The sequence below is a fragment of the Colossoma macropomum genome, unplaced genomic scaffold, assembly GCF_904425465.1.
Source record: "Colossoma macropomum unplaced genomic scaffold, Colossoma_macropomum, whole genome shotgun sequence".
Classification (NCBI taxonomy): domain Eukaryota; kingdom Metazoa; phylum Chordata; class Actinopteri; order Characiformes; family Serrasalmidae; genus Colossoma; species Colossoma macropomum.
The window spans coordinates 1973466-2000594 of record NW_023494795.1 but is presented as its reverse complement, the minus strand read 5'-3'; the positions used below and the strand labels follow the sequence as shown (position 1 = coordinate 2000594).

At 41.2% G+C, this 27129-nt stretch overlaps 1 protein-coding gene across 1 annotated transcript; it reads right to left on the bottom strand.

Moving 5' to 3' along the window:
- Positions 1–712: 712 nt before the first annotated feature.
- On the bottom strand, positions 713–25688 carry trim54 (tripartite motif containing 54). The gene is made up of 9 exons (XM_036581180.1): positions 25342–25688; positions 20405–20577; positions 18177–18351; positions 13430–13525; positions 12993–13226; positions 11828–11850; positions 9475–9599; positions 6437–6555; positions 713–883 (listed from the first exon to the last, which is right to left on the bottom strand). Exons 1-8 carry the CDS (start codon positions 25507–25509, stop codon positions 6455–6457), a joined length of 1095 nt encoding a protein of 364 aa, XP_036437073.1. The 5' UTR covers positions 25510–25688; the 3' UTR covers positions 713–883; positions 6437–6454.
- Positions 25689–27129: the final 1441 nt, after the last annotated feature.

Sequence of the window (27129 nt, the reverse complement as noted above, 5' to 3'; positions counted from 1 at the left end):
ACTTCATCATACACCTTCACAGAGAGACTCAGCCGTCTAAAATCAGGAATTACTTTCAACAGAACCAGAGATGGCAGTGATACTGTTTCATTTGGATACCCAGATAGAAACGTTCAATATCAGCATTAATACTGATTCAGTACTTTTTCTTTAAAAAAAGAGGTATTTCTAATAGAAGCACTTCAGATGAGCATCTGATCAAACTACTCAAACACTCCACTACCTCATAGAAAGAACTGCACAGCTAACGTCACACAGTGTGTCACTATTTCAGGACAGATTTGTTACAGGAATTGGATTCTTTTTCCCTCTGATATCCAGTGTTTTCTGCTGACATCAGCCTGATACTGATACCTGGTATTGGATCAGTGCCACTGGTAAACTAAATGCGTGTTTGTTAGTGAAACGATGATAAACAGATCACACAAATTCTAGTATGACCTCTGAATGTTACTGCAGTCCAAATGACAGACTTGCTTTGCCTTAAGCAACTTATTTTTGGCCGGATACTTTATGGTAGAGTCTCTACACAAACTACTATGTTTATAGCCCTCAGTGCCACAGCTTGGTATGCTAAGCATGGTAAAGGCACACAATGCGGTGTTGCTGAGTCTTTTCCACAGTAATGACTGTAGCCTCGCTTCCTCAATGCTCACTGATTCAGAACGAACTTAGTCAACAAGTCAGTAAGTCCAATGTTACAGATACACAGTGTGGGAAGGCAGGAGGTGTTTTATTGCACTGTGGTGACATGTTGCTTCTTCAATCCACAGAATAATACAAAACCAGAACAGACAAATGAAAGAAAGGATGAACAGCTCTTGTGTTGGAGGGATTAAGGAAGAAAAACCTCCTCCCTCCTGAGGCTTGACTGGAGATGAGTCTGAAAAACAGAAAATATGAGTTGAATTCTACACTTAGGGGGAGGAATCTTCAGTGTCATTAGATTGCGTCTATTTTTAGTTTACTTAAAAATGGGGACAAGTAGGAGCCGCTCCGTCGATAAATGTGCTTTGACACCAGCGCTCACTGTTTTCAGGAAGGAGGAGTTTGCTTTGCTGCTTGTTATATAAATGATTTTCATTCTTTCACAAACGCTGGACATTCTAAACAGTGATCGCCTTAACTGCCCCCTTTACTCTTCTCCACTGGCTTTTGTTGTTTTGCAAAGAAAATGGTGATCATTTCTGTTCAAGTAAGCATTAAACACACATGGACAACTGGCTGCCCCTCACAGAATCAGTGTCTCCCGTTACCCCGAGTTTTTTTCCCTTGTTTTTGGAAAAAAATGGCAGCTTAGAGTTGCCAAAAGTCATTCGTGACCGACCACATCCGCCACTCTGATCCAGAGCTTAGGAGGTCTGCATACGTAAACATGCTGAAACCCTGCTGGATCTCCAATCAATTCGACTCCGCTCTCCTGAGCTCCTTCATGAATTCATCAGCAGGTCGACAGCTCCGGTGACAAGGTCAGAGCCCGTGAGCTCAGGCGCAGTCAGACACTCATATATCCCAGCACCATAACGACCATGGCAGTTATTAAGTAATGGCCCAGAGTGGAGACGTGGCTGGACCATGTGTGGAGAGGGAGGAGAAAAATGAGGAGGCCACCAGAAACAGTTCTGAGATCCTGCCTCAGCTTTGCGCTCCAGGCTGGAAGACGACTGTAGGTTCAGTCCTTTTAAATCAGCTGATGAGCGCTGAGGAGGCCGCCTGCTCTCCCACATCCTGCTGCCCTGAGTTACAGCAGGATCGAAACATACCTGGATAAGTACTGCGCAGCATGCGGTGAAAACCAAAAGAAAACAACCTCAGCCTGAGTGTCTTATACCAAACTGCTCACAGTCTCATGTTTCTGCACCAAACAGACATTTAAAGGTAAAACTCAGCCGGACCTGTTGCCTCATTTCCACTCCATCCCGTTTTCCTATACTATGAAAAAATAATATAGTTTTGTTTACACAGTGGGGTAAACCCAATTCCTTAAATCTGATTTTTAGACTGAGTGTCCACACTGCAGATTACGTGTGTCAAAATCTGATCTGTGTTGTTATTGACTGCAGCTGCATTTGCTGTCACATCCATACCGGTTGACACAGCTGTGCATATGCTGACTAAGGCGAGACAGGCAAAATATCATTTTCTTCTTGCATATTCTGATGTCAAGAAGTGCAGCAGAATGAATGATAAAAAAAAAACACATACAAACGTGACTTAATTCCAGTTAACAAAGTCAGATTTTAAGTAGCTTTTGCTGTTCAGACTACAGAAAGTCTTTCCTGCTCAAAACGTGCCACAGAAAGCAGATTTGTGCTGCCTGGCTGAACGAAGCCTTTTACACTTTTAACTCAGATAAGAAGAACAGGGAGGTCCAGGATTCCATCCCTTACTTCTATAACCAGACATTCACAAGATGATTCACGCAGGTTGAGTCTCCAGACTCTGGGGTTCACGTTGAATATCAAGTCCTTAGTAGAATAGAAACCTGTCAGGTTCAGATTGGCTTAAAAAAAAGCCTTTCATTATAGAAAAACCTTCAGTCTGAAAAACGGAACTGAAGCACCACACACAGTAAACGCGGTGTTTAAAGGAAAGAGGCAAAATGAACAGTTAGTCTGTGGTGTAAGGATGTAAAGATAGCCAGCAAGTATAAACTGTAACTTACTAAAAACTTCAGGTAGATTAGCTGACAACTTTGTCTACGATAGTCAGTGTGCCTGGGCATCCGCACTACTATAAAGACCGTAGCAAAGTCCCACATGTAAGAAGGTTGGAAATTAAATGTTTATTTATTTACTTCATGTTGATGGTCCTAATTTTTTTGTTTGTGTTTGTTTTTTTATTCAAAAACAGTTCAAAAACAGTTTTTTGTGTGTTTTTGCTCAGGTTAAAATTTCACAAGTCAAAGTTACAAATCAGTTAACATGCAACTCAAGTCCGAGTCACTAACTCGAGTCCACATCGCCGCATAAAACTCGATAACTCGGCCAGTTTCCACTGACGTTCACATAGTTACTGAATAATAAGGCTTACAGTGAAATATACCTGGGAATTTTAAGAGGTTAAAGTCCAGCGAGAAAAATGTTCATTAATTTTATTCAGTAAGAGAAATGCTCTTTATTATGATTATGATTTTCATATGAATACACTCCCATAAACTTCACTGGAGTTATGACCTTTGGAACTTTCCATATATGTCCTTATATGTTGCAGCTCTACGTTTTTGCTCATGACGCATTACACGTGAAGGGTCCATGTGTCTCAGCTGACAGCAGCGTCCTAATAATTCACACGGCTGGGCAGTTAATAAGCAGCATCTTGTGCCAGTATTTCAGGAGGTAAGTGATGTCAGGTATTCATCCCGGAGCTCATGTGTACTGTAATATATCATATCTCCATTCATCAACAGTAACATCAGTCACTCCAGCTTCTCTGAGGCTCAGTGATTTGATGCACAGTGAGGGCTACAGCGGTGCTCGTTGGTCTGAAGGGTGCAGCGTTCTTGCCATGGGGTGAACAGCCAGCTTGTGGGATAAACACAGTGTGCAATGTATTGTGCTGAGAGACTGTGGGTACCTGATCCCAGCATTTATGGCACCTTTGAAGAGTCCTAAGTCAGCAGAACCCATGTAATGGAGCTCGGTGGGAGGTGACGTGTTTGCTTTTGTAATCCGTTGTGTGGTTAAAGGAGAGATGGAGACTTTCATAAAAGAAAATAAAAAAGCCTTCAAACCAGTAAACGAGTGAAAGATTCACACATAAGAGGGATTAGCTGAACTTGACCTCAGGTCACCACATCATCAAACATGAACAAATCTCATCCTGCTAATAAAGTTCAGCAAACCGGGGTTGGGGTGGGGTGGGGGCATATACACCGGGAGACAGAAAAGGATTTTTGTCACATGAACAAAAGAAGGTGATTCTCATTGTATTTGACACATTTAAAGGTTTTAAGAAAACAAATTTGCGTTAAAATACAAACTGTAATTCCAAAGTAATTAATTAATTACAAAGTAGTTGATTTTCTGCTGTACTTTGTTTCTCAAACATCTCCTCTGATGGTCTAACAGTCAGCTAGAGTACCAGGTCTCCACCTCCCATGGTATGAAATTTCCCACGGTGGAAAAGTTTTGATGAAATCCCACACCGTGTTCGTCACTGACCGCACTGAGACTCTCAGAGAAGAAATCCAGATGACCGTCCAGAGAATGTATTTTTTATGACTTTACATCCCAGAGCTCTGTACAGTGTCAGCAGGTCAGTCATGGTAGTTTTTGGCTTTATGATTTTCCAAAACGTTCTTAGTAATATTCTTGATTGACGCTATGCTGCTTTTTCTGATGGACTTCACTGGTTTTTAAACTTTACATTTTGTATTATTGCTCTAATTTGAGGACCCACAAAATCCTTTTTTTGATCTTGGCACCACTGAGAAATGTGTTCTCTGCCATTTTGATCTACTGCCTTGACAAAGTTCTCCATCAATCCAAATGTATAGCATAATAATTACCCCGGACCAAAGGCAAACTTATGCAATTATATATACAAAAGACTGGGCACCGCTGGCCAAACGGCATATTCTGTTTTGAAGTGATATGAAGTGATACACCTCGGCCACAAACTATTTTAAAAAATCTACAGATGTTAATTCACAGTAATTTTGTATTTGATAAACTTAATAGAAAAATAATTGTGGTAAAACTTTTTAGACCTTAATTGAACTATTAGGACCGTAAGGTAGATCAAGAATTGTCATTAGGAATTGTCAGCTGATCAGCTGTTCCTGTAGATCATATGGGGGTTTTATGTTTCATATGAGGCTGTGTTTCCTCCACACTACAGGACGTTGAGTTGTAAATACTGAACATCTTTAATGTTGGATATTCAAAATCAGTGCAACCATAACTGGACTGCAGGTCGATGGAAGGGTTGAGATTGGATTATATCCACACACCACTCTACAAAATAACCTGAAAACATAAAGGTTTAAGACGAGTCTGAAATCAGGATGATTATCAGGAGAAGTGACTCAACCTCAGAATCAGCCTGATGGTCCTGTAGTTTGGGCTTTAACTGGCTCACTATTTGAAACAGAACCAATAAGTGACATTAGTGAACATGCTAATACACAAATACTGTTGGTGTATCGAAAACTTTAAAAAGACTTTTGTTTTAACTGATGACCATTGATAATTTCCACTAGCTCCCCGGAGGGAATGACGATATTATGTTATCAAGTAAAGCAGCGGTGTTGATTCATATATTACAGCTTAAACATGGACATTTAAAGCTTTAACAGACATTCAGGGATCACTTCATTTTGTTTGCTGCAGTTTTACAGTGAAGCTAAACCTAAAGCCTCTCTGAACGTTACTGGAAGACCCTGTTAAATATCTGTTGACCAGGCCAGAGGATAACACATTCTCTGACTCTTCAAACCTTGTGCTAACACTCAGCAACCACTGAAAATGAAGCTAATTGATGCATACAGAGCAGGAGGTGGCTAAAAAAGAAATAAAAGCACTTCCAGCTCAGAAATTATCACTGTCCAAAACATCACTAATAAATGGCAGTTAATGGTAACGAAGTCAAGGCAAGATCTGGAAAGTGAATAAAACTCTCAGCGGTCACTACGTGTCCTCTGTTGCCAGAAAGGCAAAGCAAAACCTCCATATGACCTGCAGGAACATTTAGCTGACACAGGAGTGGTGGTGCACCATTCTTACACAAACATGATGTACATGGAGTCATCAGAAGGAAACCTCATCACAAAAGTCAGCCTCTGAAGTTTGCAAAATAACACCTACACAGTCAGAGGCATTTAGAAAACAAGTACTGTTAAAGTAAAACTGGAACTCTTTGGTCTCCCTGTTGGTCACAATCACCAAAAGTATGTTTGGAAAAGAAAAGGAGCAGCATTTGATGAAAAGAACACCTTGCCAACTGTTAACCATGGGGATGGATCTGTTATGTTTTGGGGTTGTGGGTCACATTTCATGGTGGATGGAAGAATGGATTCTACTAAATATCAGCAAATTATTTGCATGAATGACGGCCCAAGAAGGCATTCTGTAACAGAGAGTGGGCGAATATTCTTAAAACAAGAAAAGAAAAAGCGTTTGCAAGGTGAGACACCTGCCAAAAGTATGAAATATTTAAGTTAATATTTTTAAGTTAATCAAATATTAAGTAACTGGGTATAAACATGTGCCAAAAAATGCTTTTTTCACTTAAAAAATCTACAAAATATGTAATTTGGCCAGGAGCGCCCACATTTTTTGCATTACCTATATAACCACCATCACACAAAATCTATGAGTGAAGGAACAAAACTGAGCATATTTAATGGTAGCATGTAAAAAATGTACAAAACAAATTAGTTTTCATGGGACAAAAAGTGTGTTTATTATCACTAACTATATTATCTGTGACTGACCATGAGACTCCAGATGACCTAGCATTTCCCTGGTTCTCCTCCCACACCAGGCAGACAGGCTTGATCGTCAGCCCCTTCATCCAGATCACAGCCGTCGTCCCCTTCGTCGCCCAGAGAGACTAGAGCACACAGCATGTTTCACATGTCATAATAAAAAGATCTCTTTAACAAAGACAAGGTGGGTAGAATTTAAACCAATATGGAATCTAACAGTTTACACAGATAATCTAATCGCAATTATACTGAACACTGTTCACGCCTCCCGCTGACCTGGTCAACACGTGACTTATGTTTCATATGAGGCTGTGTTTCCTCCACACTACAGGACGTTGAGTTGTAAATACTGAACATCTTTAATGTTGGATATTCAAAATCAGTGCAACCATAACTGGACTGCAGGTCGATGGAAGGGTTGAGATTGGATTATATCCACACACCACTCTACAAAATAACCTGAAAACATAAAGGTTTAAGACGAGTCTGAAATCAGGATGATTATCAGGAGAAGTGACTCAACCTCAAAATCAGCCTGATGGTCCTGTGGTTTGGGCTTTAACTGGCTCACTATTTGAAACAGAACCAATAAGTGACATTAGTGAACATGCTAATACACAAATACTGTTGGTGTATCGAAAACTTTAAAAAGACTTTTGTTTTAACTGATGACCATTGATAATTTCCACTAGCTCCCCGGAGGGAATGACGATATTATGTTATCAAGTAAAGCAGCGGTGTTGATTCATATATTACAGCTTAAACATGGACATTTAAAGCTTTAACAGACATTCAGGGATCACTTCATTTTGTTTGCTGCAGTTTTACAGTGAAGCTAAACCTAAAGCCTCTCTGAACGTTACTGGAAGACCCTGTTAAATATCTGTTGACCAGGTCATCCTATTCTAACGTCGTGTTCTCTTCATGCTGTAGTTGATAAAATGTGCAACACTGTTATGAACTACAACCAAATCACGCCGTTAACTAGTTACAGTCATTAGGTAACAGTACACATCTAAACATGTCGTCACTGTGCACAGAAACACATGGATCTTCTTTTTCGTCAGTTTTTATTTTTGTACATTGAGCAGAGCTGCTGCCCTTTTATTGTGTGAAAATTTCATGGACCTACAGAAATGCTCCAAAATCACATTCAGTACTTACACTGAAAGTAAAGAACGGTTTTGCCGTCTCCTGTGAAGTTACTATTTTGGAGATACTTGTTTTTCTTTGGACAGTGACGATGTACAATGACTGGTTAGCTTTTAATAATAAAATGGAATGTTAGTATTAATAGTAATGAGTAAATAATACATAAAGTAATGAAGATATGCCAGCACATGTGGCCTCAGACTGACCCAGAGAATTTCTAGTGAGGAGAACTGACACTCACTGATGTCTTCTAAGTTTGTCAGACACTAGAGGGCGCTCCCGAGAGACCCCAAAATGAAAGGGCAACTGTGGAAAGCTTGGCTGGTTCAAACAACACAGACCTGTATTGAATTAACGGTGTTTTGCATTAATTTACCAGACATTTTAGTGACCGATACCACTTCCCCCTCCATCGGTCACCCCACCTGTAATATTTGCACTCACACCACTTTTGGGTGAACTGGTCGCAGACTTTAGGTGTTTGTGTTCTCATTTACAGCAGAAATGTGTGGGCTGTTTGAGCTGTGGTACAGTGTTGAAATTGTAATATGGCTAATTTTTTTAATCAAAAGCTTACTCTGCTGGAGAAAAATCATAGAAACCATTAGAAGTTTCTGTTGGTTCCTGGTGGTGTCTAGTAGTCACTGATGGTATTTTGTTTTTTCCTGATGGGTTGATATCACATTGTAAAGGTGATGGTTTCCCAATGGGGTCTAAAGTTGACCTTAAGGAAACTAGTGGTCTCTAATGGTAACCATTAAGCCAGTTCACATTAGAAAGCAAAACCACCAGACTTTAATGCCAATGGTTCTACTGGTTCTACTTTTCAGTAGTAGTAATAATAATAATAATAACAATAATTTTTATTTATACAGCACTTTTCATGACGATGGTGGCTCAAAGTGCTTTACAGACAGATTTATTTTTATTTATTCTGAAGTATTTATTTAGAATCAGAAGTAAAACAGGTCAAATTAAAGATAAAAACCACGAGACGTAGAGTTTTAATGAAGCTCTGAGTTAAAGAGCTGCGTTTTCAGGTGTTTATTAAAAGTGAGCTCTGAGCTCGACTGTCTAATAAAAGCTGAACTGAGCTCCACAGTTTAGAAGCAGAATAACTGAAAGAGTCTCTCCACGTTTTCTGTGTTTTACTGAAGGTGTCTGTAGGTCAGTATCTGCAGATCTGAGATCATAAACAGACAGTCTGTGATGTAGGCGGAGCTTTAAGGTCATTTAGAGCTTTAAAAACTAGTAGCAGAGCTTTAAACTCTATCCTGAACGATTCAGACAGTCAGTGCAGCTCTTTTAAAGCAGGACTGATCTGATCTCTCTGTGTTTCTGTTGATGCTGCTGTATTTTGTACGAGTTGTAAAGGATGGACTGTTTTCTTAGGAAGTTCAGTAAGAAGATCATTACAGTGATCAACTCTGCTGGAACAAACGCATGAACAAGTTTCTCTGCGTCGCTCTGAGAGAGAAAAGGCTGAACTTTAGTGATTTTCTCACATGATAAAAAGTTACTTTAGTGACTTTGTTTACATGCAGATAAAACAGAGCTCAGAGTCTCAGATCACACCCAGGTTTGGTTTATGAAGCTAAAGAACCAAGTTTCTCATAAAGCAGCTTTCTCTGAGTTTCCAACGACCATTTTTTTGTGATTTAATTGTAGAAAGTTTAAGGTACACATAGTTTAACAGAGCAGAGAGTCGTGAAAAACAGCACAGCTAGTCATTTGTTTTGTGTGTGAGGGGGGAAAACCTTAAATGCTTCAAAAAGAACAACTCGAGGCCTAATCGCTCATCGTGAGTGAGGCGGTGAGTCTGAGGCAGTCAGCATGTTAGTTACAAGCAAAGCGCTTCTAAAAAGTCCTCATTCTCCATGCTTCATCTTTACCTGTGAGGAAGTCGATGGCTCTCAGCGTGTCGGCGGCGTCGTCTGTGTTGACGGTGAAGTGAGCCATGCTCTCGTAGCCCGCCTCCGTTCGCTCCAGGTTGGAGGCCTTGGCAGTCTCTGTGATCCTGTCAAGGACATGGCGGCCCCACAAATAAAAGTGACGGATAGCTGCATGTTTTCCCGCGCCTGGCCATGACGCAGGTGCGCGAGACAGCGTTCCGCGCCTCCTCGGGTGGAGGAGCACGAGACACAACACCACTAAACAAAGCAGCTCACAGGCCGGGCTGTAAGTGCTGTTTCTGCTCTGAGCAGCTCTGTGAGGGGTTTGGGTCTAACGATGGAGGATTTCTGAGAGGAACACGGTTTTAATAGGTTACATTTCATGTTTATGAGCCACTAGTCTTTCTTTTTTTCTTTGTAATCCCTCTTGTCATCCGTTTTACTGACTCAAGCTGATCCTGCTGCTCCTCCTACAGCAAGATTTGAAGCTTCAGGCTACGGACGCGTGTCACTGCCTTCTGAGCTGATAACCCACTTCTGTCCATTTATCATTCCTCGTTTTTGTGAGCCCCACAGAGCTCTTCATATCACACACAGCCCAACATCATTTCAAGCCTCTGTAATGAGAAGGGTCTGACTGCAGAGCCGCAGTTCCACTGTCTCCGCTCCGGATATGACATTATAGGGTCGAGAGGCCTAGTAGCCACCATAAGGTGTGTTTTAGGATATGGAAGTCACTATGCAACATTTTAGAAACCCTTAAACACTGTGGCTCCTTACTCCCTGCGTAGTGCACTATATATCCTGTAGGGAACTGTGCACATGTGGCTACATCGTAAATGGCTCTTTGTTAGAGACATTATGCACTGTTTGGGTGCTGAAGTCATTACTTTAAGACCTACGCAGTCCATTACATAGGTAGGCAGCCGTTCGCAACCATGAAATTAAATGAAGTTTGTGGTGCAGTCCAGTCAGAGAGATGGGCCGTGTGAACGAGCGGCTAATCAGTAAGGATTTACGCCCGCGTGCGCTGATCTGCAGGCTGCAGTAGCAGATACACTTTAGTACTAAAAAAATAAAACTGTGACTATAAACACAAGTAGGCCTAGTTTCTCTGTTAAAACTGTTTCTCTCATCTAATAAGAGTGATGTAGTAGTGATGTAGTAGAGGCTCAATCCACCGTTTTCTCCCACACTTGTGAGAGCCGAAAGTGCAGCTGTAGTTCCTAAACAGCAGGATCTGAAAGTGTGGGGTCTAACGCTGCCTCCAAGTCCTCCTCGCAAGTTCCTACTTATGACTTCGGAGGTCGTAAGTACCACTTGATTTGTGTTCACGTGGTGTTGTTTGAAAATAAGACAGATACACTGGAAATAATGTCTTTGGTTTACTTTTGTTTTTCTGTCATTAAAGAGAGTCTGTGTGTTTTGTGTTACTGTAACAGTAACGTGTAAAGTGAAGAGCAGAGGATGTTTATGAGAAGAGTAACGTTTATATGCAGTTATATGTATCACATAACGTGCTTATATCTGTGTTTCCATGTGTGGATGGGTTCAGCCTGCAGTGTTAAGGTTTTGGCTGATGAATAACTGAACTGAACAGTTTTTAGCAGCTATCATCGCTTTTTTTGTTGAGTTTCCTGCTAGTAAATACGACACTGTGGTGGCGTTCATGTGTGTTAATGTCATAAATGCAATATTTCCGACAGGCAGCTTGGTTCTCTGCTGCGACTCTGCAGATGGACACTACTGGGGTCTGTAATTGCTTTTATTCCGTTCTTCAGTGGCTGTTTAATTTTTTATGCGTATCCTTTTGGCCGTTTTTTGTTATTTCAGTATATTTATTCTTTAAACAAAACCCTGTTTGGTGGCCTAAATGTACCTGTATTTCACTGTCCTAAAAGATTTTGTTTTCCTAACCTTTAAGTGGTGAAAAGTGACTGTAATTCTCTAAAGAAGCGCAGCACAAACAGAAGCTTGATGGGTCATGCAGCTTTATTTTTATGTGTAGCCTCTAGTTTGTTAGTCCGTTAGCTGAGATGGACATCTTTAACACAAACAGGTCAGGGTTATTTATTCCTTTGCATTATTATTACAATGTAATGGGTGCAAACATGTCTCTATGATAAAAATGCTTTCATAAACATTAAAGGCCCTGGATGCCATTATTATTACAAATTAGATGGAATTGAAAATGGTCAACGTGTTAAATGGTGAATTTGCTCCAGGTTGTTGTACTCCTTGCAGATTCTGAGATGGCATTTATCGTCATTTATTACCAATGTTATAAACGTGTTTACTGACATGAACATGCAGAACGTGAATTAGTGCACAGCAGCCTTCAAGGAGGACTTACTTTTTAAACACCTCCTTTGCATTCTGTGGATGTGGGAAGCAGAAGATCTTTGTTTAGACAGTAAAATGTTGCATCTGCAAAGACAAACACCTCAATCTTCTCAACAGCCCTCTCATCGTGAATGCCACCAAAGAACACGCTGTGACAAACTGTCCCAGCCTCTTGTTAGGTAGTAAAGTGAGTGGGTACCACGAGTGATTGTTAGACAGAAAGGCTCCTGGCACCTGCAGCTGTTTTATGAAGGTATTTTTCACTCTTCCACCTGGACGTCTCTTTAAAAAGAGCACCACCCTCAGTCGAGGACAACTATCGATGGCTGGGAGAAGAACTACTCAAATACGAGAGTCTGGATTCGGCAGCAGTGGGAAGCTGTGGAAATCAATATTTGCTTGTCGGCACTCATCAGAAAAGGACGCTTACAGTGTGAGGACAGGGAGTCGAGTCAATCAGCAGCCAGAATATGAAGAGCTTGAGCAGGAACTTGTCCCCCCTGGTGGGCCTCCGTTAAATATGGTTCAGTAATGACCGCCAAAGGTGCACAAGAGCCAGAACCCCGACGACTTGTTTGAAATATAATGTGAAATATTGTGTCTTCAAAGAAGAATTCCATCATTTTTTTCTGCATAGTTCAATTGTTGATATGTAAACAAAGTAATTCAGAGTCATTTGATGGTGAATGTGCCTTTCTAGAGAAACTCAGAGTCAGAATTGTTCACAACTGTTGTGATAGAAACCAAATGTTTGCAGTATTTAATACCTCTAAAAGCTAAAGCTGTTACCCAAAATCATTATAAATATGCTGCCTGATGCCAAAGAAATTATGATAGTTTGATTTTTTTATTCCAGTGTTGTGAGTGAAAACAGTCCCTCAAAGGTTTACCACTATTTTACCGTTACATTTCTAAATGACTTCTTTGAATTATAACAATTGAATTATGCAGCAATTTTGAAAAATCGGTGACTGTAATCTTTTCCTGAATTTGAACCGGATTTATATTTCTGTAGAATGGCTTTGAGTGTATGCGACTTGGACTGTATCAGTTATGAAGAACTCTGAATAATCAACACATTTAAATGACGTTAAACACACAGTTAAACACCCACAGTTACTACGCCACTGAGAAAGGGTCTGAAAAAGAGGAAGGGGTTCTCTGGAGTACGGTACCTGAAGGAACACAGCCATCTGCGGCTCTTCCATGGACTGAATGGCCGTCTCTACCAGTTTGACAGCCACCTCCAGATAGTCTCCGTGGCAGCGGATGAGAGATCGCACTTGGCTCAGTTTGTGGTCCTGCTCACGGCTGATGCACTCCACCAGCTCCTTCTTACGCTCATCCAAGACGGCGTACAGGACTTCAAACTTATCGCACAGCTGCTGCTTCTGCCGCCGGCCGTTTTCCTAAAAAGCACAAAGTTAGTTAATTTAGCAGCAGACGAACTTCCTTAAATTCTTTTCTGTCAAATACTTTAACTGCTTTCATATTAACACCATCATTCATCACCACAGTGTTCATTGTTCTGCGTTTGTTATGTGTTTATCATAGTGTAAAGCAGGTTGGGCCGCTTAGATGTGGCCTTTAGGTGAACGTGTTTCATTCTCACTTCGATGGTCCTGCAAATGTCCTCCATCTGTGAGATCAAGGCCTGGACTCTGTCATTTCCTGCGACCAAGATGGCAATGCCGTCGCTCAGCTCGGTCTGAAACAAAACAGGGCAAAACTTGAGCGACCGGGCTTCATACAAAACATGACCATCGTTCTCTAAGTGTCATCTTTCACAAGACAACAGTGTCAGACTTGATTATGTCTCACTTGTCAAATCCGTTCTGACAAACAAGGGAGAGCAGTACAGCGTGTGAACTGGTAGCTGGGTGTGTAAGGATGTTAACAGTCATGACTGACCGAACTTTTGCTCATTTGCCTTTGTAATCTATGATTCACTGGACGAGCGAAAAGGTCACTGCAGCCACCTGTGTGGAATCATGACTGTCGTCGGGAGCTGGCCTGCCACTGCAGCATTTGGGCCGCGGCTGCTCGAGCTCCATTTTGGCTCGGGCTGGCATTACATCATGCCATCGCCAAAAAAATCAAGCGGGGCTGTCTCTCGGCAGGAGCGGCCACGAGTAGGGAACTTCTCCCAGTCGTGCAAATTGACCTTCGGCAGAGCAACGTCGCACATAACACACCGACATATGGTGTCCTCCATGCACGCAGCTTCGCTGTTGTGGGAGATGCTGGCGCTATTAGTCATTGTTCATCTGGTGGCTGGTAGATGTTGAGGAGAGTGAGCTGAGAGCAGCACCTTACTCCAAAAACAAAAACTCAAGTAAAAGACCAAAGGAGGCAAACTATGACTCAAACGCCACAGGGAGGGGTGAGTCATTTCTCAGGGCCAGCCATAACCTGATGAGAAGACTTTGATTACTGGCCAGCCCACTGGAAGCCAGTCAAGACCTTAGCGGGCAGCCAGTGAGGTAATGAAGTGAGTTGCTGCTGTTAGGCTGACTGATATCTGTCTGGGTGCTTATGGTGCTCAGTTAATTTTCAGTGGAGATCAATCAAGATCTTATTTTGAAATTAAACAATATTGGGTTGGCCAGTTGTCACGGTTAATAATCATCCATCAGTTGATCATCTGTTGTCAGTTAAATACTCTGATTTGTAGTGAATATGTTTTTATATGGGTACATTATTGAATGTTATTAAAATCTAATTTGTAAAATTTCCCTCATACCTGAAGACATGATTGGTCTCTGAACTTTGCTAAGGGAAGCTTATGGCCACCAGTGGGCACTGTGCAGACCGCATTCTGTGTTCTCTTTCTGATTAGGTTAATCTTGTTCTTGCAGGCAAAAGGTAAACATGTGCTGAGTTCACCTTTTGGATAAACGAGTGATATATTTCACCATATTTCTGGAAGGTCGCCGGTTCGATCTCCTGAGCCATCAGTACGTGACTGAAGTGCCCTTGAGCAAGAGACCTAACCCCCAACTGCTCCCCGGGTGCTGCGGATAGGGCTGTCCACCACTCCGGGCAAGTGTGCTCACTGCCCCCTAGTGTGTATGTGGTGTTTCACTGCACGGATGGGTCAAATGCGGAGGTGAAATTTCCCTGTTGTGGGACTAATAAGGGTCTCTTTAACTAGGTGGACCTTATTTTGGATAACACTTCCCTAAGCATTCCCCTGACCAATCACAAAGCTGATGTCTCTGGCCCCGCCCACACAAAGCAGTTTCAGAGTCAGAGAAACTTGGCGAACTAAGGCTAACCTAGCATAACCAAAAGCTAATAAGCTAAACTGTCTGGCTGTAGCTGCCGAGCCGGTTTATGAGGAGTCTGGCCACTTCCTATTTCCCCCGTTATATCAAAAACAGGACTGCTAAACAGCAGAGGGCGCCCATGAGCGAGTCCTCAATGAATGGGAGTGAATGGAGCTCAACGGCTAAAAACGAAAAGTTCGAATAGTTTCTGATCACACAGAACTTTCCTTTAATTTTAGACAGTAGACGGATGGATTTCACCAAAAAAGCAAAGAAATCTCACCTGTATGTTTCCTTTTTTCTACAGCAAACGGGTTTTGGACAGCAGAAGGTGGGCATTACTGATACTGAGTGCTGATTGGTTTGCGAGTGGAGCAGCTCATTGGCTGTTCGTGCTGATGTCATGAACGTACACGAGGCGCCATTTGAGACTCCTATAACTCGAGTTTAAAAGCTCTTAAAAACATAACAGCAGTGTTAAAATGTTTTATGCTGCTCTGTGTTCAGGAAATGAATGAATTCTTTTCCATTAAAATGTTTCAGCATTTATAAACTATGATTTTGCCCAAATGCTCGATATCAACCCATTCAGTTTGGACTCACTCAAGAGCGCCCTCTAGTGTTTAAGAAACCCGGAAGACATTACAGAGTTTAATTCTCCTCTCTGGTACTCTGGTAGCTGCCTGTCGCTGTTCATTCATTGATCCACACATGAGCACTGCTCCCGCACACAGTGCTTGGTCCATCCGTTTGTCTGTCTGTCTGCACGTCTGTTTGTCCATCAGTTTTTTTACCCAGCTGTTAAAAGCTGGGTATTGATTTTAGTTCAGTATGAGTGGCAGAGCAGGCTAGGAGTGTTGAGAGCTGTCAATCAGGCTGCTCACTAGCCACGCCCCCACAGTTCTTAGATAGGTTTCATCAGTGGTTTTTAGGCTTCAGTATTGCTGCTATTAATGTTTGGAGCTGTGTGATGTACTGCTGTCTTTTTTGGTGTGTGAGTGTCTGATGAGACACCTGAGCCGTGATGTGAGACTCAGCCCCTTGTAGTGTGAGAGGCTTGCTGGGTTGTGCATTATCCACACACATCTGCTTCTTCTCCTTTCGGTTCACACTGTCACTCCAGGTTTGCTCAGCCTTCCTTCTGTTTGATGAGTCCTGTGGTGAAGGTGAAGACTTCGCAAAACCCTTGATTAAGTGGATGAGTTTGGAGCTACAGTGGAGCATAATTCTGCTGCATTTGGACCTGATTTAACACCTCTGTTTTCGTACAGGGTTACCCAGCCCTCGTCCTGTTTAAGCCCTGGACCCTGGTCACTCAGGGCCCCCCAGACACATTGTTCCTTCATCCATTTGCGAGTTGGGTTGGAGCAAAAATGTGGTCTGTAAATGGGGGCTTTGAGGACCAGTTTTGGAACCACTGAACACTCCTTAATGTACTCTGGTTTCCTGGACACTAAGTGTCTAAACGTGCACTACACTGCAGAGATAATTTCATTTTTAAGTAGAAGTGTGTTCTTTTCTTCTAACTTCAAATACAAAGAAGTGATTTACTGCTTTTACCCTTTTTCAGATGCTCTCCAGTCAAACACATTGCAGTTTATATTGTCAGTCAATACATAAATAAATACTACAGACTAAATCAATTTTAATCCATCAGTTATAATATTTAGTGTATCGGTTTTGGGCAGTTTTCAGCTCAAATATGCAATCGGCATCAGCCAGTATTTCTCTAACTTAGCTGATCCTGAGAGCTGATCATATTTTGCCTGAGACGCCAGAATGTAACTGCTGCACTATTTAAGGTGGAACAGGAAAATCTGAACAAAAAGCTGGTGAATACGAAGCCAACTTCAGCCTCGTATCCATTTCACTAATGATAAACATTTTCCTGAAGCATATTGCAAACTTGGCTCCTGTTTCACTGTAATCCCGCTGTGTGAACGTGTAGAGCTCATATTAACGCAGTTTGTGGTCAAAGCTTTGAGGATTCACTTCTGTTACCATGTTAGTATCCGTGCACTACTTTTAGCTTACACTGCACTACCTGTTTGACCTTCCGCTTTGGGAGGGGCTGAAAATAAAAATGACACACAGAGCTACAAAAGCGATAGTATGTTAGCCCGATTAGCCTTTAGTACTTTTAAAAACCCATCAGTGGAGCAGGAGGACTGTTTTGTCTTGTTAGCTGCGCCGGTCACAGAGGCTCAAGGTTATTTCAATGGTTATGCTGGCCTGAGGCACCAGAAAGTAACCGCTGCACCATTTAAGGTGGAACAGGAAAATTCAAACAAGAAGCTGGCGAATAAGAAGCTGACTTCAGGTTTGTGTAAGAAGATGCTAACATTAATCTATTATGAATATCTACACGGATTAAGGAATGCTATAATTTACAGCTTTAACCATCACTGTAAACAAATAACTACTATATAAAGTTAAGATCCTGAATAGACTATTAAATGAAATAAGCTGAATATAAAACCAGAGGAAAAACAATCACATCAACAGGTTCTCTGTGCCTCATTAACCACATGACCATATCTACACAAACTCCATTATATAATCCTATCCCACTTTGTGTAATATTGTAATTGTGTAATAGTGTGATATTCTTGAAATAGTGTAATTTTGGACGGTATCTTTCTTAAACTGCCGCTTTGTAATGGTACTGAATGCAGTCCAGCAGCGATGTTGACCGCCCTAAAATGGTGGCGCCGTTTGAAGCACCTGGCTGGACCCAACGCGGAATCTAGGCATGTATATCTATGGTCACTACTGTTTTGTCCTGTTTGCTAATGTTTGTGGTTTGCTCTGCAGCAGCAATAGTAGCGAACCCACAATCTAGCCAACGTTAGTTACATTACTTGCTATGCTGCTGTTTGCTCTAACATCATAATCATGGCCGCTCAGCGCTTGCGAAGAGTTTTATGGTCATGAAGATCTAAAAAAAGTGTTGTTTGCTTTGGCAAAGTGTGTCCATGAATTTCAGGGGCAGATTTATGGTGATCCGGTGATCGATATCGGCCCCAAAAACACTGATTGGTCCGTCTCTAATAATGATATACATGTACGTCACGGTAGACTGTTCTCTACCTTCTGGCTCTTGTAAACGGTCTGCAGTGGAGCCACGTCGCAGTCCTTGTGTGCACCGAACACTTTGCACATTGAGCAAGTGGGCATTTCACAGGTGAGGCAGTAGATGTTGATCTTCTCCTCCTCGTGCTCCTCACACATCAGCTGCTGCTGGTCTGGTTTGGGTAGGAGTGGCCTGCAAAGAGAATAACAGGCTGAGAGAAAGAGAGAGGAGGTTCCTGAGGGCCGACATGGATATGAAATGCTGTCACAAAAGGTCACAATCATTAAATTTATTGACATATAAATATTTGCGATGGTTGAATGATACTAAAGCCAGTTTGTTTCTTAGCTGTCGATGGTTTGTAGCTCCCACTGAACAGATAAATGGCTTCAGCTCAAGTAAACAAACATGACTCAACGCTGCCCTCTAAAGGTGTTGCAGGGGATTAGAAATAGGAAACAGTATTGTACCAATGAGATGCTCAGACTTTGGGGATACGGTGTCTAAAGTGACCCACCAATTTAAGTAGAAACATTAAGTGGAAAAAGATCTTCTATTTTTTAAGATCAGGGCTGAAAAACATTAAAATGATCCTTCTGCTGTCGCCAAAGTAAAGCCTGTCTGATTTCCAAATACTGGTTTTGTGAGAAGCTATTTTTATGACAACACTCCCATCCTCCTGCTGTGACATCATAGGTGTGATGTCACTTCCCTCAGGCGGGCAGCGCCATCCTCTAGCTTGGAGATTTCAGAACTCTGCTGCCTTTTAGAGCAGCTGAAAGTGACTGATAAGTCTCATTCAATATTCTGGACCGAAATGAGAGGATTACTCACAAAGACCTTTTCAAAATGCTCCTGTCATGATGCATTAATCTTTAATGGCTTGTCAAGTGGGTGAGGGATGGTGTGTCCAGCGAGCTGGCCAGGAGCCCTCATAGATACAGAAATGAAATATGGGAAGGAGTGCCACCCAGTGGCTGGATCAGGTGGGAGCTAGATTTTTAAAACTGATCATCAGAGTTGGATGAACAAACAAGCAAATCTCAAATATCAGTTCAGGTCTTCATCTAAGGTGAGAAGTTCCACTTTGATTAGAGCTACCTGAACATTTTTAAGCATATAATCCCATGAGTAGATTATATTAAGATATATTAAGATTATAAACTGTAAAATGATGTTAAACTTAAGCATATCACTGATAAAAACAGAAAACATGAGAACAAACAAACGTTATTTGAAGGTTGGACATTTCCTAAAGAAATGATTTAAAAGAGATGATTTAATGAAATGATGATCTTACAAATGATACGGTTTCAGTCACCTGAACAGAATGAATGAGACAAACTTCTTGCTCCTCAGTGACTTTATATAGATGTGTAAGTGATGCCACACTCACCGGCGTTCTGTTGTACTTGAATGCCAAGTTGGAATAATACACAATGTCTCAGACAGTAACATCTGAAAGACAATATTATATTTTCTTCCTTTAAATATTATTTCTGAATGAAACTATGTCTGCCATATTGTTCCCAGCTACACACTTTATATCTCAGGAGGTTTCATGACGCATTGTTTACTGCTTTAGGGACGAAGCGTTCTGGTTATTTTTAGCATTTTGGCTCAGGATTTGAAGCAATTACTAAAGCCTGAGGTCCTGCCTGTTATGTTTACATAGTACGTCAAAAAATCTCTCTCAACCTGATGAAACGCCCACACAGCCCACTGTGCACACTCTGCTCAGGAAGCGCTGTGGCAGTCTGAGAAGTTATGACAGCTTAGGGCTCTTCCTGATATCAAAACACACATACATCATCCAAACCGCTTATCCTTCTGGGTCGCGGTGGGGTGCTGGAGCCTATCCCAGGGGCAGAAGGCAGGATACACCCTGGACAGGTCGCCAGTCCATTGCAGGGCAGACAGACAGACATACACACTCACACCTAGGGGCAATTCAGCATGTCCAATCAGCCTGACTGCATGTTTTTGGACTGTGGGAGGAAACCCACGCAGACACGGGGAGAACAGGCAAACTCCACACAGAAATGACCCTGGTCACCAGGCCAGGAATCGAACCCAGGCCATTCTTGCTGTGAGGTGACAGCGCTACCCACTGCACCACCGTGCCGCCCTTCAAAACACACAGAGATCCTTTAAAGCCTGAAGTGACGGTAACTTTATCACTAATCAGGTTTCCTTCTGAACCACGACTGAGACAGACTGATACAGGTCCACCACACAGACTGACCTGGTGGACTCTTGTTTGTAGATGTCAATTATGTTCTCCACTAAGAGGTTCCTCTGAAGGCCATACACTCCATGCCGGTCTAGCACCACCTCGTGTCGGCAGGACGGGCAGCGGAATCGGCCTCCTGTGGACACAGTGGTGGAACCACGGGTCTGCCAAAGAGGGTTGGAGGCCTAGTGAGAAATAAAGGACTATATCACAGTGGTGTCGTGTCTTCTTGGCAGATACATATTGTGCTGTCAGAATGTGATGTGTGTCCCGTGTCCCGCTACCCAGGGTAAGAAGTTCCCCTGATGCCATCTGTTTTTGTCTGACGTGTAATTGATCTGTCAAATCATTCATCTTTGTGTTCTTCAAAAATGTTCTTACCACATTAACCCTTGTGTGGTGTTCAGGTCTGTGGGACCCGTTTTCAGTGTTTACCAAAAGAAAAAATGATGTGATTTATTATTATTTCAATCTCATTTTCAGTGTCTTCACTCTGTTCACCCCCCACACATTTATATTACACATGTGGTGTTGGGTGAACCTGCGGGGAGTAAAAGTGTGGAGGTGCTGTGTCCTTCACTCTGTTCTCCTCCTACATGGCCTGCTGTTAGTGTGTGTGTGTGTGTGTGTGTGTGTGTGTGTGTGTGTGTGTGTGTGAGGGTGGACAACATGGACAGGCTGCTGACTGGCTACAGCTGCTAAATGAGAACCCTACACTGGACACTTGTGATATTTTAAACATCTGGTATTTACATAAATTATTGTGGCTGTATTAATTTAATAAACCAATAATGTGGTGGGTCACCAGACCACTGAGTAACAAACACATCAACACCACACAAGGGTTAAATATCCTATTTTAAATTAAAATGTAAACTAACATTTTACACCTATTTTGTAAAATAGGATTCCATTTTAATTAGTTAATATTTTTTAATGACATTAGATAGATAGATAGATAGATAGATAGATACTTTATTGATCCTGAAGGAAAGCAGCCACTATCAGTCACACAACACAGCACAGTTATAATAATAAGGGTGATACAGTATGAAAGAAGAATGTACAGGCTCAGTGAAAATGTTCTCACTTATTACAAAAAGGCAGGAATATATACAAAAACCTATCTACGGGTATATATACAACTAGAAATATACAAAAATATGCAATAAGATCTAACCTGAGATAAAAAAATCAACACACAAATGACAATAATAATAATAATCATTCTTTAATGGCTCAAAAAATCATTGAACTCAGTAGTGCAGCAGTGCTAATGACTGGGGGGGGAGTCCTCATGTCCTGAAAGACATTAACCCAAAGGTCTGAGTTAGAAGTTGGACTGTTTTTCACTTCAAAAGAAAACAAAATTCTCTATTAAAACCAAATGAATTACTTTCTTAAAACCCCACTAACTTCACATGAATGTATAGATCACTATATCCAGAGTACAATAAATAATACATAATGAAAGAATGAAGTAATGAATGAATGAATGGATATAAGAATGAATAAAACCACACTAGACTTCAAAAGGTTTCCAGGGGACAGTTGAGTCTCAGAGTTAAGCAGAGCTCGGTCACTCAGTAAATATGCAGTAATTAGATTTGCCCCATCACTGAGTCAGGAGGAAAATAAGAGGGGGAGACATCGTCTGACACACCGTCAGATCTTCCTCATATAAACCACAAAAGCCAAAACTCTTGGAAATCAGGAACCCAGGTGTTGTTTTCCACTATGACATCACACATTAGCAACGTCACTAAGGTCTCTCAGGAGCTCAGCACAACTCAGACCTGTCCTCTTGTTCCAGATCAGGATGTGTGCTCTGCTCTACACTCTGATCTGTAATGTACTTTGGTAAAGAACTGAATGTTCTACCCAGAGAGACTTTGTTTACATCTTCTTCAACATGCAGAACTGACACACTAGAACGAAAGAACACAGCACATCTGTTCAGGCTTTACAATCACATTACTACAGTTTATTTCAAAGTGTTTCACTGCTTTTTAAAACCGCTTAATGGTTTTTCTCCATACATTTCAGAAACAATCAGAGATCTATACAGTAATGACGTTCTCCACTGTTCAACAGTTCATCAAGAAAATTCATCTTCAACGACGATGGTCACCACCTCAGCCCTGTAAAGCTTCTGGACACTCAATCAGCGGCTTGATTTCAAATTCAGGGGATGGGTTGCTGTGCTTTTCAGTCTGTGGTAGATAGATCTCAGTTCAGCGACAGAACCCAACCTTCTCGATTGTCACACTGAAGTGCTGCCTAGTGTCTAATATCACCAACAGTGCACATTTCCCAAACAACTGTCCCTAAGTTACGGATACGATTCCAGCCCATTCTTTGTGTACAAACGATTTAACTGGACAAATAAAGCACTTTCACTTCCGTAAGAAATACTAATGTATGAAAATGCTTGGACTTCTGGACGTTTTGTGTCCAGGATAGATAGATAGATAGATAGATAGATAGATAGATAGATAGATAGATAGATAGATAGATAGATAGATAGATAGATAGATGGATGGATGGATGGATGGATGGATGGATGGAAGGACGGACGGACGGACGGACGGACGGACGGACAGACAGATAGATAGATACTTTATTGATCCTGAAGGAAAGCAGCCACTATCAGTCACACAACACAGCACAGTTATAATAATAAGGGTGATACAGTATGAAAGAAGAATGTACAGGCTCAGTGAAAATGTTCTCACTTATTACAAAAAGGCAGGAATATATACAAAAAAACTATCTACGGGTATATATACAACTAGAAATATACAAAAATATGCAATAAGATCTATCCTGAGATAAAAAAAATCAACACACAAATGACAATAATAATAATAATCATTCTTTAATGGCTCAAAAAATCATTGAACTCTAGGCAGTGCTAATGACTGGGGGGGAGGGGGGTCCTCATGTCCTGAAAGACGTCTTAACCTAAACAACTGTCCCTAAGCTAAGGATACGATTCCAGCCCATTCTTTGTGTACAAACGATTTAACTGGACAAATAAAGCACTTTCACTTCCATAAGAAATACTAATGTATGAAAATGCTTGGACATCTGGATGTTTTGTGTCCAGGAATGGAATCATTTTTCCTGGACAGGCAACCCTGTCAAAGACTCTGTCGTCTTCATTTTACATGAATGTTTGCATAATCGGCCTCTGCTTCTACAAATCCTGAGCATGAAGTCTTCTGTTTAGAATGAAACAAAGAAACCAGACTTTAATTAGAATTAGAATTATACCTTTTTTCAGAACTTTTACAGGATTACAGTTACCTTAACCTTAAAATTTTATAATCCCTTCATTTCTGCAACGTTAGTGACTCTGAGGTCAAGTCTGGAGTTTAGGAAGTCTTGAAGAGATTTCTGTTGAGGCTTGAGCTGTTAAAAATCACTGTTTTAAGAACTTAAAATGTGTCACAGTAATCGATAACTTCTCAGTTCACTGGGGGATAAATATGAGGTGACACACACGCCACAGGATCCATTCCCCATCTATCAACACAGGGAAGATCAGAAAACACAAATGAACCAAAAGCTTCATGACCTTCATAAATCCAGGAGTGAATATAAAATTTCACACTTACTGCTGGGGTTAATTGCATCTTGGCAACCAGCAAGTTTCCACAGCTATGGTAAGATCCACTTACAGGCCATGGAACTATGTGGAAGGTCTTACGAGAATAAAGCTCTAATCAAACTGCTGTTTTCTGAGCGTCACTGTAGAGTCGGAGCCAATTTCCAATGCCAGCCAGAGACTAAATTAGCTTTTCGTCTATGTTCACCAGAAGAAGAAGAAAATGTTCTACCAAAAAAGGCTGTGTGACACCTACATAGGTGACATAACCCTACATAGGTGTTTATAAACGCTTATTCTGATTGGCTACTTTAGCTAACTTTGATTAAAACTGGCAAATGTAACCTTTATAGTGAATGAGGCCTGTCGGAATAAGCATTTGTAAACATTTATGAAGGGTTATGTCAGTCGTCATGACAAGCTTAAGTAGGTGTCATGTAGCCTTATGAACAGTGCCCTACAGTAAATTGTTACTGTTATGCTTAAGAGAGCCTAATGCTGCTATGAATCCCTCTATAAAGCCCAGGGAAAGCTGAGGAGCAGCATCCATAAGAAAAGGTCAAGAACTCAGAGATCTACAGATATTCTGCATGGATGATTGTGTTATCAACCTCATCAGACCTTGAAAGGACACGATGCTGTTACCCTGGACAGAACCAGACACTACAGAACAATTTAAAGCAGAAAAGAGAGCAGTGTCTCAATAAGAGTACATATATTTCTCAAAGCAATGAGCAAAGAAGATATGCTAATGTAAAGTGACCATTTAAAAATTCATTTATGTAGAATTTTTAAAGTATAACACAGACCATTGTTAAGAAATAAATCTTGAACCAGCAAAATTACCCCATTTTTAAAGGTGTGTTGTATTGATTTGGCAATAATCAGTGATAGTAAATGGTTCATCAGTGTTTATCAGTGGGACTAAGAGTCCAGGAGGAGTCCAGGAGTGTTATATCCAGCTTGTCAGCATGTTTGACATTACATGTAGTCGTCACATTCTCCTTATGATTCTCTGTTTGTGAAAAGGGCTGTAATAGTTTAGCCAAGTACCATGATACGATATGTATAATATGCAACGCCAGTAATATTAGGACAATTAGTCGTGACAACAGGCAACACTGTTTTGCTCCTAAACAGTTCAGGTCAAAAGTGAAACCCACAGCTCTGTTCCCACCTTCCACCTGTTCACTCAGTCGCAGGGTTTAGATCTAAAACTGTGGCACATTTGAAACTTGTTGATTCTTCTTTGTTGGTATCCAGTTACTAGTTACACAGTTACTCCACCAAAGTCGCAGTGACACTGGAGCCCATTCAGTAATCAGTAAACATGGATTACCTGGAAGACGTCACTGGCGCACTTCCTGCAGAGGTTGTGTTGGCACGGTAGGATGACCACTGGCTTGGTGAACATCTCCAGGCAAATGGGGCAGATCAGCTGCTTCTCCAGGTTCTCCATGGAGCTGGACTCCCCCACTGCCGGCTTGAAACCCAACGCAAAGTTCATTCCCACCTGCTTCCTTTACCTGTTCCCTGAAACGATGACAGTCTCTCCGAGCAGCGTCCTGATTAACAGAAGCTCTGCTGAACTGCTAGTCTTCACTCTGATGTCCACACCCTTCGAGCCTGCAGAGCTGTGGATAAAATTGGTCTGTGTTTATCCTGTGTTGGGTTACTATCCAAACTGCACCCCCCCTCCCCGCCCTGAACCCACTGCTGTTGCCCTTTTGGAGACGTATGGCAGAGTGTTTTATCTGTTGTAACCTGAGAGGAGGGCGCAGGGTGGTGCTGGGGAACGGGAACAGTTGGTGTGTGTTGGCTCAACGGCTCCTGAGTCACCAGAGTCCATGAAGGAGATCTGGCGCCAATGACAAGAGCCGCTAAAAACAAACCCTGGACACAACACTGACCACACATTTGCCCTTTTTATGAGGGATCAGAACGTTCTTTCCAATCTCTCTTTCACTCATATGCAAAATTCAAATACTCCCCATCAAATGACGTTCTGTTCGTTGTCTAAGTGAAAATCAGTGAACACGTTCTCTACAGAGAACTGAGGTACGATATTATTCTGCAAATTTTAGTGCAACATTTACTAATTTTTTCATTTAACATTTTGGAAGAAAATAAAGTATCAAATGTGCCTTTACTTTTGCATAGGCCACATTTTATGTTATTTACTGGAAATGTTCTTTTTCCAGCATGTAAAATTCAGCAAATACACAGTAATTGTGCATCAAAATGTGCAGAAGTGTGTTCACTTATTTTCACTTAGAAAATCAATAAAATCTTGTTTGACTGGGGTGCCTAAACTTTTGCATAGGAAAATATCACTAATACTCAGTCTCACGCAAAAGTTTGGACACCCTGGTCAAATTACATAATCTGTTGATTTAACATTTACACTTAACATTTTCTACTGCAGAACAAACCTTAATATAACATTGTCTGCAAATTTATTTGCTGAATTCATCATTTTGGGGAAAAGGAAACAAAAAGCCCTGCGCAGAAGTAAATAAATTAAAGAAACTTTGCCTTAAAATGTACAGAATTTTGTTCTATGTGGAGGATATGTACTTACTGTCACTTAAAAAAGTAAAACATTTAAATAAATAAATAAATAAATAAATAATAGACTTGTTTTATTAGACCATTTCTTTTTTAAACAAACGGAAGTATCAACACCCCATAATGATCTGTGCCCTAATCAGAAACACATAAGAAAAACAGAAATATTGAGGGATAAAATGAGCCAATAGGCTTTTTCCCATTGTGGTCCCTTAAGATAGAAACTCAAACCAAAGGCAGATTCAACATAACGAGAATGGCACAACGTACACAATCAATATAAAACTTATTATACATTCAAATCACAACGAACAATCTATTATAAATGTATTTCTTCCTTTATTAAACCATCTAAACTGCATATGTAAAACCTCGTAAACTGTTAGTTGACTTAAGACTGACTCAACCACAAGTGGACAATATGGTGAAGATGATTCATCTGACCGTATCAGTGACTCCCACGTCTGAAGATTAGTGTCTGTGGTTTTTACATTACTGAACTCTCAAATGCACATTTGTCTTAGTGGTGAGGGGTTTACGCTCTGCAGCCCTGCTGTGG

Excerpts from the sequence above, each read along its gene's own strand:
- trim54 (XM_036581180.1), bottom strand. The coding sequence starts at position 25,509 with ATGAACTTTGCGTTGGGTTTCAAGCCGGCAGTGGGGGAGTCCAGCTCC. Across the intron at positions 13,526-18,176 it reads CCGTTTACAAGAGCCAGAAG|ACCGAGCTGAGCGACGGCAT; the intron begins GTAGAGAACAGT and ends GTTTTGTTTCAG. Across the intron at positions 9,600-11,827 it reads GCAAAGGAGGTGTTTAAAAA|GATCACAGAGACTGCCAAGG; the intron begins GTAAGTCCTCCT and ends TGTCCTTGACAG.